Source organism: Cydia splendana, chromosome 3 (genome assembly GCF_910591565.1).
Source record: "Cydia splendana chromosome 3, ilCydSple1.2, whole genome shotgun sequence".
NCBI classification, from domain to species: domain Eukaryota; kingdom Metazoa; phylum Arthropoda; class Insecta; order Lepidoptera; family Tortricidae; genus Cydia; species Cydia splendana.
In genome coordinates, this window is record NC_085962.1 from 22339400 (window position 1) to 22359347 (window position 19948).

At 42.5% G+C, this 19948-nt stretch overlaps 2 protein-coding genes across 2 annotated transcripts in view; one reads left to right on the top strand and one right to left on the bottom strand.

Annotated features, from left to right (window-relative positions):
* LOC134806886 (mediator of RNA polymerase II transcription subunit 7) overlaps window positions 1-19948 on the bottom strand; it is a 357529-nt gene that overhangs the window by 52330 nt on the left and 285251 nt on the right. The gene's annotated exons all lie outside the window — the stretch shown is intronic.
* The window catches only part of LOC134789381 (tyrosine-protein kinase Btk), a 62882-nt gene that overhangs the window by 39884 nt on the left and 3050 nt on the right, over window positions 1-19948 (top strand). The window contains exons 6-15 of the mRNA XM_063760012.1: window positions 3508-3578; window positions 4643-4717; window positions 7080-7144; window positions 7666-7731; window positions 12001-12129; window positions 12316-12509; window positions 13908-14079; window positions 14496-14661; window positions 16711-16806; window positions 17452-17593. Coding sequence (XP_063616082.1) covers window positions 3508-3578; window positions 4643-4717; window positions 7080-7144; window positions 7666-7731; window positions 12001-12129; window positions 12316-12509; window positions 13908-14079; window positions 14496-14661; window positions 16711-16806; window positions 17452-17593 — 1176 coding nt within the window. The remainder of the gene's footprint in view (window positions 1-3507; window positions 3579-4642; window positions 4718-7079; window positions 7145-7665; window positions 7732-12000; window positions 12130-12315; window positions 12510-13907; window positions 14080-14495; window positions 14662-16710; window positions 16807-17451; window positions 17594-19948) is intronic.

Genomic DNA, 19948 nt, shown 5'->3' on the forward strand with positions numbered 1-19948 from the left:
CGCAATAATATTATTGCGGCGCCATAAGGTACCTTTTGCCGTGGAACGAGTGAATCTCTAATTCATTTCCCGAATCGCGCCGATACTACGTTATTTGTGTTATGAAAGGCTCTAATTAAATTGAAACGGAGTTGTAATGCACAGAGTGGGCCTTAGGTTATTAAAACTCACGATATCTGTAAATGTATATGGTTACGCATAACACAATTTATGACGCAAATAAGTAATCTCATTTTTGTAAAACTTCAATTTTTATTGAGATCAATAACATGATGTACATAGAAAATGTCGACATTAATGCTATTAAAAGATTTAAAAAATATTTTTGCGTCACAACCGAGAATTCAAAAGGGAAAATATGAAACGGGAAAACGGTACCTAATGAAAATTCTTTTCAACGTCATCCTATTCAACGTATCAACGTAATTGGATTTATAACTTTTTTGTTTGTTTTTATGTCAGTGAGTTTTTCTTTGCTTTAAATCAAAAGTCGTCACAATTGTACATTTTTTTGATAGATTTGTCCTCGAAATTTAACTTAAGCGAAATTGTTATCTCTTAAATTAGTCGTCATCTCGATCGTTTGATTGTTGCATTAACATTTACAGGGACAGTTGCATTGACGATTTATTTGATTTTGCACCCAAGGCAAACTAGTATCCGTGATCACGTAGGTACTTCCTTGTTGGGCCCGAGCTTGTAATACTTTATCAGGTTAATTGTCTAAATTGCCCATCTGACAAGGAAAATATTGCACACAATTGTTTTTATTTGTGATGCGTCCGTAGATCTCACAGAAGGCTGTATACCATACGCTCTATCGTCTATAATATGTTATAGAGACTACCAGCCAGCCGATTAGTTGATGACGTGCGTTATCTAATCCGTCTCTTTCTCTCTAGTTGAGTGTAAACAAGTGAAAGCGAGACCGAGCTCCGCCTGCGCCCGCGTCGAATGGTGAATGTAGGCCGCGACCATCTTTGAAGCCTCGCTACGTAGCTTCGACGAATATAAAGGCTCGTCTTTATTTGTAATCGATTTTCTACTTTTACTTGCATTATTGTGGGAACTGGGTATGTGTGGGAAATGTTTTAAAATAAGTTACATTTAATATGATTGTTTGTTTTTGTCAATTGTAACAGTAGTTGCATTAGTTACCTATTATGATGAGAATAGTTGTATGAGAAAGACCTTCTTTACTAAGCAATCTTAACTTCCACTCTACCCTACTCTAAATGTCAATTGATTAACAATGAAACAAAAAGGAATTCTTATATATCTTGTGTAGTCAAAAAGCAGCGGGCCGGCAGACATGATTAGGGTGAGTGTGAGTTGCGCCTTACCGCGGATACGGTACATTGACACGTTAGTCGGCAGTCGCAGCTCGGTGTCGCGCGGACGTCCGGCCGTCGCTCCCGTCCCCATGCTGCAGAACAAGACCGAACCAGAAGCCATGGTCACCAAGAAAAAGTCCAAGATCCCGTGCCTGTCGCTGTCGTCGTTCCTGCCCGCGCTCGAGGGTACGAATTCCGTGACCTCTATCCGACGGCCTCGCTGTTGCGTTTGCGTTCACCCGTCTTGTTGCACTCACTTTCTTGTCTTGATCAGGTGTAATGTAACCAAGTTTGTGTAATTCATGCAAAAGTGTTTAAGTGTTTTCGGCTGTGTTTAATGACGTCCACATTTATTACTCGGTTAGAGTCCTTTAAATCGGTTCAGAAGACTTTTTAACATATTGGTAACTCTTTTTTACATATTTTTACCTGTACTTCGTTGATAATTGGTTTGTTCACGGATACGTGTCTGGAAAGTGCTAAAGTATTGTTGTGAATCTGTTTTTTTTTTTTGGAACTGTTAACGTCTGTGCTTGCGTCATTACCACCGGGTGGTATATGGTTTGTTTTTGTCTTAACCTGTATGTATGGCTTATTATAATATTGTTATTGTGTTCTTGCGTCATATTGATGAAATAGTTACATTTAAGTATTTAAAACTCGTATAAAAACAGGTCATCAACATCATCATTTAAGCACCAGCGTTATTGAGCTTACCGTGGGGCTTAGGTGATTTGTGTAAGATTGTCTAATGATATTTGTTTGTTTGTATATACACGTAATATTCGAATCAAATACAACACTGGGTTATTTTTAGATATCGTTAAAAAAACTCGTAATAAATTACAGTATACACAAATCAAGGTTAGCGACAGTAAGTGTATATAATTGTTGACAAGTGCATAATGTCACAACTGCCGTACGAGTATAAACCTTCGTCGCCAGATAATTGTAGGGGAGGTTTAACAGATGTAGGTAGTTATATTTGCTCAAATTACCGTATAATTGTGTAATGTATGCCCTGGCATAGGTAATATTTTTAGCTCTGTTGCTACACAACTGGGAAATAAAATGAGTGAAGTCTAAATGAGCGTGAAAAGTGTATTCAATTAAAATTCACATTTTATGTCGCGCATTCATTAGCAAATACGATTTTTAAGTAATGACATGTGGCGTTTCTTGTCGCTTGCGGTCAATTTAATTGTTGTACAGTTTAAGTAGGTGCCACATGACCGGTAACCGGTGTGGTTCGGTTTAGGCCACCTTATTGCATTTTGATAGTTGCCTGTTCTCGTTGCACTTTTACGCATTCCGAAATCGATTCGTGGCCGTTACATAATTACCTTTCGTTAAGAATGTCAAATATCGTCTCAGATTTTATTAGCTAATTATTAGCTAATTACATACCTAAATACATAGGATCGAGAACAAAATAACGACCCTATCGCAAACTATTGATAAAATGTTTTGAATTAGAAAATATTATATACATGCGTATTAATGAATAGCTAAATACAAACTTAGGGTGCTTCCCTACATACATACGGTGTTTTTTTTAAAGTCCGATTAATGGGAATACAACCGGCATTTTGCCACGGCTCATAACCAGAGGGGCTACCGCGAAAACCGAAATTCGCAAATTGCGGGGATCTTTCTCTTTTACTCCAATGGATGCGTAATTAGACTGACAGAGAAAAATGCCCGCAATTTGCGAACTTCGATTTTTGCGGTTATAGCCCAGCCTGGAGTCCGCTTCTAATCCCAAGAATTGGCATAGGCACTTGTTGTAACGAAAGCGACTGACATTTGACCTTCCAACCCGCGGAGGGAAAACTAGGCCTTATTACGATTAGAGAGGTTTCCACGCGATGTAAATAAATAAAGCAAACCAATAAACATTCGCCACCGCATTCAAATTTAGAACATAGAGGTGCAAGTGTTAGACGTCAAACTTCTATGAAATTATGACGTTTACTTAACACTTGCAGTTGCAGTCTGTGCTATCAAAGTCGCTGCCAACTTAGCTTGGCCTGACTCTGGTTAATACTTATGTACAAACAGCAACACTCCTAGCTGTACATCGGTGGACCTTATTACAAAAGGCCGATGTACAGTTAACAGTGTGGGTGATGGTACTATTATGTACTTATGTAATGTGTTGTTATATTTGCAGCGGTGACTGCAGCGGTCACCATGCCCGGGGGAGGCGGCGCGCCTCCCGGCACTCCGTCAGCTAAACTTAAAGTGAGTTATTTCGAGACTCTTTCAGCCAGTGAAAATAATCAAAACAACTCTATTTAAAGTGGAGTTCAATAGAAATTGCGATGTGCTTAGGGGTTTCAAGTAATGCGACGAAATAACGCTAGATGGCGTTAACCTCAATTATACATAGTGCTGCAGACATTTTGCACTAGATGGCGCTGTTATTAATATTTTGACGTAAGACGCTTCGTAAGACGGACACGTGGCCTGATCGAAAAACTGTTACAATGTCATTGAGTGCAACCCGTTGTTTTTTTATTTAAAATTTTAGTTGAAATACATATTAATTAGTTAATATAACTTTCGTATATTAAGTTGTATGTCAAATGCTAACAAAATTTGTCATATTTGTTTACATTATTTGCAGTTGCTATTAAACTCCACAGAATGGTGTTCCAATTGCATTATCCAATTGTATAAAAGCGTATCACACTTCTGGGTAGTGCAATCCCTATAATTAGGGCGGTGTGAGATTTAGGGAGCACACGGGGGAATGGATAAGATAGTTAACCATATTATAGTAGGTATTTTATGCAATAGTTTTATAAGAGGGGTCAAAAAATGTGAGTGGCGTGGGTAACAATGTGAGCCGAAGGCGAACATTGTTAATTAATACGCCATGAGCATTTTTTGACTATTTATACAACGTTGCATTCAATGCTTTTTCTATGAGTAGGCAATATTAAATAAAATACAAAAAAATATAAACAAAACTTTATTTCTGAAATAAAGTTGTTAATGTAAATTTTGGATAGTACAGTCATCAGCAATAGTATCTTACACAACTAGGGCCGCAAAAATATATGACGCGCTCTTATTGCGCTCCAAATAAGAACATGTCAATGTCACATATTTTTGCGGCCCTAGTTGTGTAAGATACTATTGCTGATGACTGTACGTATATGTATTAGGTACTATACACTGCTAACAAAATTTCACGAAAATCGGTTGAGAAATGCGACCCAGAGGACAATATTCAAGCTTAAATGGAGACCTTCGCTGACACTTCGGTCAACCAATTAATATTATATTTTTGCTTGTTTCAGGAAAAACAAAGAAAAGTTGTGGTTGCCCTTTACCCGTTTAAGGCAATTGAAAGTGGGGACCTCTCCTTAGAAAAGGTAAATAACATGTTATGTATTTGTCTATTAACTAGTCAGAAGAATAGTCATAGCATATATACATATACACTCAAATGGCAATGATAGTTTATCGACTATCGATATCTGTCGCAACACTATGTATAATAATAGTATGTATTACCCAAGTAACATTTTAGTCCTATAATTTTAGTTTTTATCGCTAAAAGCTTGTATAGACGTCGTATTAAGGTTTCAGAGGTGACCACCTGTCGTATAAAAGCGCTTGGCAACACCTTTTTGCTCTATAGGCTTATACAGCTAATATATTCTATAAGCAATTGATGTAAAGGTTTATTTCATCATTTTATAGAGCCGTTATAGGCGTGTACTATAACAGGTTCAAATATAACCACTATAGAGCAATATTACTGTATAATAGTATTTGGAATCACTTTTATGCAACTAATTTGCGCTATTAAGGTTCCCTGCCAAGCCGCTATAGTTTTGTGTTTTAACAGTGACAAAAACCCAACTATACAACGATTTTAGGATATAGTGGCTTTAGAGATCACTGCTATAGTACATAATACTTTAGTAGTTTGCGCTATTAAGGTTCCCTGCAAGCCGCTATAGTTTTGTGTTTTAACAGTGACAAAAACCCAACTATACAACGATTATAGGATATAGTGGCTTTAGAGATCACTGCTATAGTACATAATACTTTAGTAGTTTGCGCTATTAAGGTTCCCTGCTAGCTGCTATAGTTTTGTGTTCTAACAGTGACAAAAACCCAGCTATACAACGATTTCAGAATATAGTGGCTTTAGAGATCACTGCTATAGTACATAATACTTTAGTAGTCATATGAACACTATTATGGAACTGTTTTGCTCTATAGTAGCGTTTTTGGGACATATTTATAGCGTTAAAAAGCGCTTTAGTAGTTTTTAAATCCCTATTATATCTCATCGCTGTAAACGTCACAATGACTCTTTTATATCACAAAACTGTTGTATAGTGGTTTTGTTTTTTCTTTTAAAAGACAACAGCGTTATAGTTGAGTTTTTATGTCTTTTATAAACCGAGTTAGATACATAAAGGTAGAAAACGACTACTTGTAAATGATAAATTTGATCTGTAATGGCTACTTATATCTTGCTTATATAAGTTCAGGCCTAAGCCACATAATGTGGTTCCGTACAAAATATTTATATATTTTAATGAATTGATAAAAAAAGACCCCAGTGATATTAGTGACTGTAGGTGAGATTTATCATCAATGATTTAATACAAGCATAAAATCGTGACGGTTTAGATATTTATCGTTATCCATTATTAGCACATTTTTTTTACCAATCACACTGAAAAAGGAAACAACAATAATGACTACATCTAAATTAAAAAAAAATCCTATACCTTTCTAAAGAGTTTGTAGGTGTAACTGGGTCACAGCAAAATTCTTTTGGAACCCTAATTTTAATCATGATGGCGGTGAATATTTCGTCGTAAGTTCTATAGTTAGCCTATAAAAGCGTCGGATTTACTTCTTGGCTGTATAGTAGTAACTATGGTGAATATCATAATATTTTATTAAATTATTTTATTAAAAACATAAATAAATCGAGGGGGCATTTAAAATTCCTCATTAAACTAATACTATTCTAACGGTAAAACTTCCGTCCCATATACTTTTTGCACTAAGACTAAGGACCGAATTATTCGACATCTAAATGGCGCATATTAATATAAAGTCTTTACTTATCACCATTTTACTTAGTACCGTTTTTGTGAAGTAAACACACAACAAAATCACTCACAACAGTTGATGGAAAACTTGATAGCAAATTTCGTAGTAAAGGAACTATGAATTCTACAATAGTATAAAAAAGCACTATAATACAATTTCAAATACTACTATAGTATAAAACAAGCACTATAATGGAATCTCAAATGCCACTATAGTATAAATTAACACTATAATGGCGTTACTGACAACAAATTAGCACAAAAGTGATCATCACATCACTTTTATAGACCTAAAACGTCACGACTGATACTGCTACAGGTCTACTATATCACTGAATGGCACATAAGATGCGCCATTTCGGCTTTATACAATCTTCTTTGGTCTTTTATAGGACCTTAGGTGGTATTTGGGAAACGTTCTATCGACTACTATAGAACCACAAATTGTTACTTGGGTATTAATGGCATTTTGTAATCTGGATTTTCTAGTTTAATAAATAACCGGCTTTAGAGAAATTGCATACGTAAAATTACACAATTCTACTTTTAATGTATTAATAAACTCTAAATAAACGAGACGTTTTATACATATGCGAGAAAATCCATCAAAGAGGAAATAATTACTTTAATATTAATGTTATTAATTTGTTTAAAGGGAGCGGAGTATGAAGTTATCGATGACTCGCAAGAACATTGGTGGAAAGTAAAAGATGAAAATGGGTAAGTAAAAATCACTAAAAGCACGCAAAATGCATGGAAGTCTCTGACTAACACCTTAGAGCTGTTTCCCACTGACATCCAGTTTTTTGCGGGTACGGTTTTTTGCAGGACCCGTTTTAGTAGTATAGTACCGTCTTTACCATAAGGGCACACGGGGCCCGTGCCCAGGGCCCCCATCCTCAGGGGGCCCCAAAGGACAGACAGTAACAGTATATTTGATTACCCATAATAAATAGAAGATCATAGTAGAAAAAAATATTAGTTTAATTAGCTTTCTTTACTTTCCAAAAGGGGCCCAAATTCTTATGTGCCCAGGGGCCCCAGCATAGTTTAAGACGGCCCTGAGTAATACCGCCTGACGTGCCTGAGTGGCGGTGCTAATATAGTAACTTTCACACGACTCACACGAGGATTCTGTTTGCGGGATCCTGTATGCATACTACAGAAAACTGTTGTTCCTTTCTAATCACCTTTTTATCCTGGATTTACGCCCACTCTAAGATATATTTTTTTTATTTCAGGTCCGTTGGATTCATCCCTAGCAATTACGTGAAAGAAAAGGAAACATTAGGACTCCAGAAGTACGAGTGAGTATCTCTTTATTTTTGGCTAACGTATCCCACATAGCTGTAAGCTGCTAACCAATAGGTAGAATAGAATAGAATAGAAAATAATTTATTTGAAACAACACATCTTAAAATTTATACAGACAAACATATAACGTAGGTTAATGTAATTGTTTGTTTCAAAGAGGATACCACTCAGCATGTGTCGGAGCACTCAGTGCAACGACGCTGATTTTCAGTGGACCCTTGAACTTATAAAAATAATTAATTAAACAATACCAAAAACAAATGCATAAAATAATACTGTGGCCCTAGTGAAAACGGGTACAAGTCACGCGCAGCTTAGGTGTAAAAGGGCATAAGTGTTACGTGGAACTTAGGCCCTTTTACAACTGCGCTGCCTGAGACTTGTACCCTTGTTCACTAGGGCCACAGATTATAATGGCCGGTATAAAACAGAATTACAATTCTTTCAAAGACAGGAACTTAAAGTGGGAACAGAGATGATTAGCCACATTTTTACAGCATTACCTTTACTAAAGCGCTGGACAAACTATCACACCGTCGTTAAGAATAGCAAAAACAATTTTACAAAAACTTTAAAAAGTACTACAATAATATTCATAAGAGATTTAGCATCGGCATTTAATTTTATAACATTTTTTGCAAATTCAGAATGTGTTTATGTACTTAATTTTAAATGTATGAACAGACAGGTAGGTACACTATAGTTCGTTATTTTTAGCATTAGAAAAAAGGTAAACAATCTTGATGTGTCTTTTAATTGAAAAACACGTTTTAAAAATAAGTCACGGCACATATGTAACAATTATGAATCTAATACGATCATTTATATTCTTCTGCTTTCATAAGTAAGAGTTACTGATTAAAAAAAAACGTTTTTCAATTAAAAGACATGTCGAGATCACTTTTTACCTTCTTTCTAATGCTAAAAAACGAACTATAGGTACTGCCCAGTGTACAGAGGAGGGAAATATAATAGTTAGAATATCGCACAGGAAAAGGGCATAATTATTTATAATATTTAGTCAGCTGCAGATAGGTAAGGGATCAATCATTATTAAAGTGCGTGTACCAGAGTACAGTCGGCATCGAATACACTGTAGATAGAGGCGGTGAAAGTGGCCAAATGTATCTTAATACACCATTGTTACCATGGAAATAAGGACGTGTTCCGATATGTTCTGACTACCTACGCCTACATCTAACTAATGTTATAATCACGTCGGGGTCGTCGTCATGGAAACAATGTCGATTGCCTGGCAACCTCATACTCACATTCACGTAGTGTTGGGTTCCTGCCGGTGAGTAAGGTTGCCAGAGTTCAACGAGGATGCGGAGTGTTAGGGTCGGCAACGCGCATATAACGCCTCTGGAGTTGCAGGCCTCCATAGGCTACGGAGTGCTTGCCATCAGGCGAGCCGTAAGCTTGTTTGCGACCGATGTAGTAATAAAAAAAAGATTTTGTTTGCATTTGGTGACCGAGAGTTTACGTGCTGTTTTGGTGAAAAGTAATATTATTGTCATGTTTTGTTCAAATATTTACATGAGACTTTTTTTAATAGGCAAATTAATCAAATAATTTATTCGATTTTGAAAAATATCTTCAAGTTTGATAGTGATTTATTTTTCTTGAAAACATTCATAGTTCAATTTTAATTAGCAAGCATCTCAAAGCTCGACAGACTGTTTAAGTGCCATGCGGTGCGTCTTTTCAATAGACATCTCTTCGAAATTTGGGGTATAATGCGAGTCATGTAAAGTGCCAAGAGTGAATGATTAAACTTTGCTTCTGCATGAGTCATTAGTAAAAGTGCTCGCATGGCCCACTTTCATAATAAAGTGTGATAATTACGTTATTAATCACGCTACCTGGAATTTGCACTAACTGTTTACTTTTACCATTTTAATGTCAATTCAACAAAACTAAAACTAAATCGTCCAGCAGCCTTTTACCGATATCACAAAATGAAAACATTAACGTTAACACATTCAACACCAAGAACCCGACTGTCGGGTACACTGTTCGTAGCGACTACGCGCTACATACGACGAAACCGTGGCTACGCGCTACGAGCGTAACCCGTAGCACTTAGTGGTATTGAATGTGTTAATGGATGACGTGATATAATAACCGGCACGTTTTAACACTGCGGGATTGAAAGTGATGTACACAATTGTATCACGCAGTCACGTCGGCAAAAACGATTATGGTCGTTCTAAATAAAAAAACGATTCGTACTAAATAAAAAAAAAATGTCGCATTTACGTCACAATAGGATGTGGGAGTAAATTAAACAGCTTTTATACCAAAATGTTGTCCAATCAAAAGTTAAATTGAAATATTTCAAAATTGTTTTCGAATGGTGCCCTACTTTGAGGCACCTTTTGTATTGCTGGACTGGAAGTACTTTAGCAATAAACGAAAAGTGGACAAATTCACTGACTCGGACGAGACTCGAACTGACTCCGACTGCGTAGTATCGTTTGTAACTATTTAAGCGTGAAGTGATTCTGATTACATCCAGAGTAACTTTTGCAGTTAAAATATTAGTAGGGATAAATTAAGAGATTTTAACCATCTGTAGGTAAGGAATATTATTTATAACTTTTGTAAGTCCCCATCCTGCGTTTTTTTATGATACTAGACGGGCCCGCAGCTCCGCTCGCGTAAATGAAATTAAGAGTTCGTCTTATGTTTAGTTAAATACCGACATTATTATGTATTCAACCCTGCCATGGTTTAAAACTGTGATAGGGGTTTCTTATTTGTAGCCGTTATTTGGATAACTCAATTCGCAAATTTGTCAAAAAATTATGTGATTTGATAAAAGGCAAGATTGTATTTTTTCATCTACACGTATTTATTTAAAACTTGTTTCAAGATAAAATTATTATTTGTTCTTATAAGCCTAGTTGCAATAACGTTCATTAGATTAATTTTCGCCTTAAGACGAATATGGACGACCACCGCCCTTAAATCGCCTTTTCATACAAACAGGTAGTCTAGTCATCTCGGTCTTGCGATAGCTCTCGCCAGTCGCCATGGCCGAGGTTGAGCAGGTCTTAAGCAACTACGTCGTTTCAGCGGTACCTAGGACGTCCACTCGGGCGTCTCCCATTTTGTTGTCCCAAGTACCTGCGCTCTCTTCACGGCACGATCCTCTCCCATTCTCTCTAAGTGTCCGAGCTGCCACTGAATTTAGCCGCTTTTGTCTCTTATTTCGCCACTATATCGGACCACATCCTTATTTCTATGGCAACAAAATTATATTACGATATTTGGCCGACTGCTGACTGTACATTTGCTTATTTTTATCAGGTCGCTCAATAACATCTGGACATGCACTTTAATCTACCTACATAACTTACTATCAACTTTGTATTTTTGGCCCATCTCAGCATTCTTAGCCCGTTCCCCGGACGAATGGCAATGTTTGCCGAAGCCGTGAAAGTCAATCTGAATAATATAACTCAAAAATAAATTTAAAACAACAAAATACAAATTGATAATAATAATATAGTAATTACTTTGATTGATAAGAATGATAAGTCATATATGACATAAATCACTCGTATGGGCTCTATAGACTAAGGTTGAGGTTGGCAGCACTTTTTATTTTACTTCGTGTAAAAAAACTCAGAAGTACCTGTATACCAACATGACAAACATAATTTAGTTTATCGGATTATTTGGTCTAATCTGTAGCACCGCCAAACGAAAGCAACCGAGAGTTGCCGAGAAATGGCCGATGAAGATGAAGACATCGGAAGCGATAGTTTTTATGGTCTAGTTCTATTCCCATATGTAGATAATTGATTTGAACAGGTTTTTCTTATCATACGTGCGTCGTATTCGAGAAACGTGTCAAAAACTTTTTTAGTAATTTGTAAGGCACCATCTCGCTTCTTCCCTCGTTTTTTATCCCGTTCTGGTTTTCCAATTTTATATATATGATAGGAGGCAAACGAGCGGACAAGTCGCCTAATGGTAAGCGATTACCGCCGTCTATGGACGCCTGCAACACCATAGGGATTGTGAGTGCGTTGCCGGCCTTTAAGATGGGAGTACACTCTGTTGATCCATAGGCTCAATTATTGTTTGAATTGTGTTTTCATTTAAAACTACTTACAAAATATTGTCGCCGACCCATATTAGTAGTAGTAGTAGTATAAAATATTACAGATTTAATATGTGGAGTACGTTTGGAGAGCATTGATATCACGTAGAATGTCATGGTATGAATGTTCCGTGTGTCCGGTCCGCAGATGGTACGTGGGCGAGATGTCGCGGCAGCGCGCGGAGTCGCTGCTCAAGCAGGAGGACAAGGAGGGCTGCTTCGTGGTGCGCAACTCCTCCACCAAGGGCATGTACACGCTCTCGCTCTTCACCAAAGTGTAAGTAACTGACACGATATACTGACGGCCGCGCGTCTTATTTATTAATAATATTATTATAGTCTTTAACTGTTTGACCGGGAATCCCTATTTTCCCGGCCTCTAATTTTATACTGTAAACTTATTCTTTTTATTAAACGTGTTAATATAAAAACGTACCTACTATTTTCCATTGCTCCATTTCAGAAACCACGCGCAAACAAAACACTACCACATAAAGCAGAACAGCCGCGGCGAGTTCTACTTGTCGGACAAGCACTGCTGCGCGTCCATCCCCGAGCTCATCAACTACCACAAGCACAACAGCGGCGGGCTGTGCTCGCGGCTCAAGGCCACGCCCTGCGACCGGCCCGCGCCGCCCACCGCCGGCCTCAGCCACGGTCAGTGACGTCACTTACAGGAGGCGAGCACTGCTGCGCGTCCATCCCCGAGCTCATCAACTACCACAAGCACAACAGCGGCGGGCTGTGCTCGCGGCTCAAGGCCACGCCCTGCGACCGGCCCGCGCCGCCCACCGCCGGCCTCAGCCACGGTCAGTGACTTCACTTACAGGAGGCGAGCACTGCTGCGCGTCCATCCCCGAGCTCATCAACTACCACAAGCACAACAGCGGCGGGCTGTGCTCGCGGCTCAAGGCCACGCCCTGCGACCGGCCCGCGCCGCCCACCGCCGGCCTCAGCCACGGTCAGTGACTTCACTTACAGGAGGCGAGCACTGCTGCGCGTCCATCCCCGAACTCATCAACTACCACAAGCACAACAGCGGCGGGCTGTGCTCGCGGCTCAAGGCCACGCCCTGCGACCGGCCCGCGCCGCCCACCGCCGGCCTCAGCCACGGTCAGTGACGTCACTTACAGGAGGCGAGCACTGCTGCGCGTCCATCCCCGAGCTCATCAACTACCACAAGCACAACAGCGGCGGGCTGTGCTCGCGGCTCAAGGCCACGCCCTGCGACCGGCCCGCGCCGCCCACCGCCGGCCTCAGCCACGGTCAGTGACGTCACTTACAGGAGGCGAGCACTGCTGCGCGTCCATCCCCGAACTCATCAACTACCACAAGCACAACAGCGGCGGGCTGTGCTCGCGGCTCAAGGCCACGCCCTGCGACCGGCCCGCGCCGCCCACCGCCGGCCTCAGCCACGGTCAGTGACTTCACTTACAGGAGGCGAGCACTGCTGCGCGTCCATCCCCGAACTCATCAACTACCACAAGCACAACAGCGGCGGGCTGTGCTCGCGGCTCAAGGCCACGCCCTGCGACCGGCCCGCGCCGCCCACCGCCGGCCTCAGCCACGGTCAGTGACGTCACTTACAGGAGGCGAGCACTGCTGCGCGTCCATCCCCGAGCTCATCAACTACCACAAGCACAACAGCGGCGGGCTGTGCTCGCGGCTCAAGGCCACGCCCTGCGACCGGCCCGCGCCGCCCACCGCCGGCCTCAGCCACGGTCAGTGACTTCACTTACAGGAGGCGAGCACTGCTGCGCGTCCATCCCCGAACTCATCAACTACCACAAGCACAACAGCGGCGGGCTGTGCTCGCGGCTCAAGGCCACGCCCTGCGACCGGCCCGCGCCGCCCACCGCCGGCCTCAGCCACGGTCAGTGACGTCACTTACAGGAGGCGAGCACTGCCGCCTCCATCCCCGGCCACGGCCACGCCTTGCGACGGCTCTAAAAACAACTGAACTTTGACCTCATTTCTAGTACTTGTTAGTGAGTTTTTGTTGTCACTTAACGATATAGTGAGTCTGTCAGTTGAGAGTGTGGGTTTTGGTTGCAGACAAATGGGAGATCGACCCGTCGGAGCTGGTGCTGCTGGAGGAGCTGGGCGCGGGCCAGTTCGGCGTGGTGCGGCGCGGCAAGTGGCGCGGCCGCATCGACACCGCCGTCAAGATGATGAAGGAGGGCACCATGTCCGAGGACGACTTCATCGAGGAGGCCAAGGTCATGACGTGAGTCTACATTTTTTTTTGTACCTACGATTGCCTTATATGTCTCGCGTCGAATGATGGTCCCTATGATGGTTCATTTTATATGGAGCAGCTGTCCCGTAAAATAGACATTTTTTGGAAGTTTAACTCATAAATTTATTTAAGTATGTATAATTTAAGTAATAAAACTACGGTAAAAATATATTTCTTCAATTATTCTTTTTATTAATCCCAACCAGAAGAGACTTGAAAGATTAAACACGCTTCTACGCTAAAGTAACACACTAGCGGATCTAGCGGCCGTCAGTCAGTACGTCGCGAACTAATTCAAACAGTGTACAGATCACAGTGCGTGACGCGAAACAAATCCAAATACATCCCTTTAAACGGGCGATAGTATTTAACATACCTCAGCAATACTCATTTTTGTTCCGCAGCAAACTGCAACACCAGAACCTGGTTCAGCTATACGGGGTGTGCTCCAAACGACGGCCCATCTACATCGTGACGGAGTACATGCGGCACGGCTCGCTGTTCAACTACCTGCGCCGCACCGCACCCGACCAGCTGCCCGCCGCCGTGCTGCTCGACATGTGCATACAGGTGGGCACGTGTCTACATACATCTACACGTGACGGAGTACATGCGGCACGGCTCGCTGTTCAACTACCTGCGCCGCACCGCACCCGACCAGCTGCCCGCCGCCGTGCTGCTCGACATGTGCATACAGGTGGGCACGTGTCTACATCCATCTACACGTGACGGAGTACATGCGGCACGGCTCGCTGTTCAACTACCTGCGCCGCACCGCACCCGACCAGCTGCTCGCCGCCGTGCTGCTCGACATGTGCATACAGGTGGGCACGTGTCTACATACATCTACACGTGACGGAGTACATGCGGCACGGCTCGCTGTTCAACTACCTGCGCCGCACCGCACCCGACCAGCTGCCCGCCGCCGTGCTGCTCGACATGTGCATACAGGTGGGCACGTGTCTACATACATCTACACGTGACGGAGTACATGCGGCACGGCTCGCTGTTCAACTACCTGCGCCGCACCGCACCCGACCAGCTGCTCGCCGCCGTGCTGCTCGACATGTGCATACAGGTGGGCACGTGTCTACATACATCTACACGTGACGGAGTACATGCGGCACGGCTCGCTGTTCAACTACCTGCGCCGCACCGCACCCGACCAGCTGCCCGCCGCCGTGCTGCTCGACATGTGCATACAGGTGGGCACGTGTCTACATACATCTACACGTGACGGAGTACATGCGGCACGGCTCGCTGTTCAACTACCTGCGCCGCACCGCACCCGACCAGCTGCTCGCCGCCGTGCTGCTCGACATGTGCATACAGGTGGGCACGTGTCTACATACATCTACACGTGACGGAGTACATGCGGCACGGCTCGCTGTTCAACTACCTGCGCCGCACCGCACCCGACCAGCTGCCCGCCGCCGTGCTGCTCGACATGTGCATACAGGTGGGCACGTGTCTACATACATCTACACGTGACGGAGTACATGCGGCACGGCTCGCTGTTCAACTACCTGCGCCGCACCGCACCCGACCAGCTGCCCGCCGCCGTGCTGCTCGACATGTGCATACAGGTGGGCACGTGTCTACATACATCTACACGTGACGGAGTACATGCGGCACGGCTCGCTGTTCAACTACCTGCGCCGCACCGCACCCGACCAGCTGCTCGCCGCCGTGCTGCTCGACATGTGCATACAGGTGGGCACGTGTCTACATAGTTACATACATTTACACTTGACGGTAGTACATGCAGCACGGCTCGCTGTTCAACTACCTGCAAAAATAGGTGTTTCATTGTTTACATGTCAAAAAGCGGCCAAGTGCGAGTCGGACTCGCCCATGAAGGGTTCCGTAACAGCAAGTAACATAATAAAATTGCGGTTTACGGTTTATGACGTATTAAAAAAAAAACTACTTACCAAATCTTGTTCAAACCAATTTTCGGTGGAAGTTTGCATGGTAATCATATATTTTTTTTAGTTTTATCATTCTCTTATTTTAGAAGTTACAGGGACACACACACACACACACACATTTTACCACTTTGGAAGTGTCTCTCGCGCAAACTATTCAGTTTAGAAGAAAATGATATTAGAAACCTCAATATCATTTTTGAAGACCTATCCATAGATACCCCACACGTATGGGTTTAATGAAAAAAAAATTTTTTGAGTTTCAGTTCTATGTATGGGGAACCCTAAAAATTTATTGTTTTTTTTCTGTTTTTGTATGAAAATCTTAATGCGGTTCACAGAATACATCTACTTACCAAGTTTCAACAGTATAGTGCTTATAGTTTCGGAAAAAAGTGGCTGTGACATACGGACGGACAGACAGACATACAGACAGACAGACAGACATGACGAATCTATAAGGGTTCCGTTTTTTGCCATTTGGTCACGGAACCCTTAAAAAGGTGTCACATTCTTTTCAACGATTTTAACTCGGCTATAAAAAGTTTCGGTTTCGGCTGAAGTGAGTGAAAACAAAACTGAACTTCTGGGTTTGACAAAAAACCAATTTCAGTCGGACACTAATAAAAACCCGACTGTCAAATATCTAATACATACAATAATATATAATATCCTGTTTGTAAACTTTCAGGTGTGCAAAGGAATGGCGTATTTGGAGAGGCATAACTACATCCATCGAGATTTAGCTGCAAGAAATTGCTTAGTAGGAGACGAAAACGTAGTAAAAGTAAGTTAAAATGTTAGAGACGTCTAAATAATTAGCTCAAATGCGACTACATTTTTACAAGCTCTTATTTAGTTTCACTTGTCCCGTTTTCTGTCTCCAAAGCTTCAAAGCTGAAAATTTGCATACATAATTATGTAAATTGGATGTTAATGCTACATTATGCTATCATCGAGCTGATCTGATGATGGAGTCAACGCAACTTAATTGTGTCTGAGTTTGTTACAATTGTCTTGATGACTATTAGTTGGCTGTTGAGAGAAAAAAAATCAGCAATAAGAGCTTGTATCAAAAATGAAATTTTTGACAAAAATCTTATTGTAAATTAAAATGGATTATTTTTTATTAGCAACTTTTGACCAATTTTTATTAACTTTATGATATTGTAGTTGATATGTACATTATATTGTAGGTACAGCAAGCTGCAAAATTGCATGGACACATTACGAATTAATTAATTTATAAAATGGCCAATAGCCATGCAATTTTGCGGCTGTAAATGTTAATGGATTGCTCTTACCAACGTATTTTATTTCGTGTTTTTTAACTTTTTTCACTTTTTGTAGTTAAGTTTTCCTTCTCCACAACTACCATCATGGTTAGGCTACACCGTCAAATGTATAAAATGCAACCCCTTGACCCGTGCAGGTGGCGGACTTCGGTCTGGCGCGGTACGTGCTGGACGACCAGTACACCAGCTCGGGCGGCACCAAGTTCCCCATCAAGTGGGCGCCGCCCGAGGTGCTCAACTACACGCGCTTCTCCTCCAAGTCCGACGTGTGGGCCTTCGGTGAGTGCATGCGTCTACTACTAGTACACCAGTATAACGTACGTTGATTTCACTGGACGATCGTGTTATTCCCACTGGTTAGTTACCACCGAGTTGTTACTCGGGGTAACACTGAGAAAAATAATGTCAAATAATAGCTGAATTGCCTATGCACCACCACGCGTTGGCTCGATTATTGAAAATGATTGGACTAGTGGCGGTGCATGTAATCTATTGTTCATAGAGATAAAGCCGCTTATTTATAAACGCGCTACAAACCTTAATTAGCTAATACACTCGCGTGTAAAAGTATTGCATCACGTTGCATTTTTTCGTCCGCACCCAATATCTTTGTAATTCTACACCCGCTTCTGAAAATTTTGGTATCAACTGAAAGCTTATAATGTAACGCATTAGAAAAATGGTAAATTCAATGAAATTTCGAATCTGAAGACTAAAAAAAATCAGAAAACTGAAAGTAGACGCATAATGCTCCAAAATAAATAAGGAAACTTAAGAATAAAAATCATTTTTTTAATACAATATCGATGTCTTTCCCATCACGGAACCATGGTGTTCCGGACCTTTGGGAGGCGTGCGCGGAGCCGAAGCCAACACGTAGAGGCCCTTTTGACACTTTAATGAAATGTAAGGGGTACACCGAGCGGAGGCTGCCCTTGCCCGTGTCATGGGACGCACGCAGAGGCAGCACCCGCCAGGGTGTAAGGACTATTGAGAGTTGATGGAATCTAAAATGAACTAGGTTATTGGGTGAAAGCGATGGACTAAGAACTGAGCTATGGGGTAAAAAACCGGACGCCTGCCTAATAAAACGGTATGTAATTTTATTTCCGGCAGACGGTGACTCGCCCTCACAAGATGGGCCCCCACAAAAAGCGACATCTAGGATGGCTCAAGGGCAACACCGGTGTGCGCGGCTCAGGGGTGTCGAGAGGTGTGCGCCGCTTTCTACCCAGTGGCTGTTAACAGCCACTGTGCCAACTCGCGTCTTATGCATATTTCACTTCCACCCCTGGAGCTTATAGCTCTAACGACTCCACTCTGGCCGGCCGGCTAAGGCAAGCCAGAGGCAGAGAATCCTGTCCCACCCACCCTCCTTGCGGGTAACAGAACTCTCCAGGAGCACTCGGGTACGTGAGGTCGCTAATCCCCAACAGCTCGCCACAAGCTGCCCTGCGTTGATTATTATTATTAAATTAATACTTGGTATTGCCACCCACAGCCCCCCTTTCACAAACCAAGTGGTTTTTCATAGACCTAATTAATTTTGTAATGTAATGATGAGGAATAGCGTCCCACTCCTCCAGCAAGGCTCCCTTCAGCTCCTGAACATTGACCAGGGGAGGATTCCGCTTCCGAACCCTACTTTTTAGGTAGTCCCACACGTGTTCAATGGGGTTAAGGTCCGGGCTCATCGCTGGCCAATCCATGGTGTTGATGCCCACTTCGAGAAGGTAGGCTGCGGTGGCCCTAGCGGTATGACACGGGACATTATCCTGCATTAGGATGAACCCCTCATCAAAAATACCGGCATAAGGAACACCATGTTCCTCCAGGATATCAGTGATGTACTTGGCAGCGGTCAATCCACTGTCACGGCCCCTGCCAGGCACGAAAACCAGCTCTGTCCGCCCGATCGTAGGAAATGACGCTCCAGAACATTACGGATCCACCGCCATAGGCGACCCTTTCGGAGAAGTACCATTGAGCGAACTGTTCTTCTGGCCTTCTGTAGACTCTTCCTCTTCGGTCACATCCATTCAAGCACATTCTGCACTCTTTCAAGAAGAGAACTGGGGTTCATTGCTCAATGGTCCAGTCCTTGTGATTTTCAGCAAACTCTCTTTAGGCTGTACGGTGTCGCGCCAGCAATTTGGGCCCCGCTGTGGGCTTCCTGGGTGTCAAGTTCGCTTTCTTAAGTCTTCTTCTTATTGTCCACTCACTGGCAGCCACTCCTCGTACCTCACGCAGACGCTGCTGGATGGCAATGCTTGTCTGGTGTCGATCTCGGAGAGATGTTGTGACAAAGAAGCGGTCGTCCCTCTCTGATGTGCACTTTCTGCGGCCCCTTCTTGGTCTTGAACTAAAGGCAACCCTCCCCTGGAACCTCTGGTAAACTCTGCAAACTGCAGATTGGCTTAAATTCAGCTCGGCAGCTACTGAACGTTGGCTACGCCCCGCTTGCAGGGGCTGGACGATTTGGCGGACTTCAGCTTGAGTGGTTTCCGTTTTTCCAGCTTTTTTTTCACGGGAAAATACGCGGAGTTATGTAACGATCGACTTCTGATAGGTGACCGATAACAACCACTTCTCTACCCCCCGTTTTATAGGGGTCAAGGGTAGCGCAACTCGTGC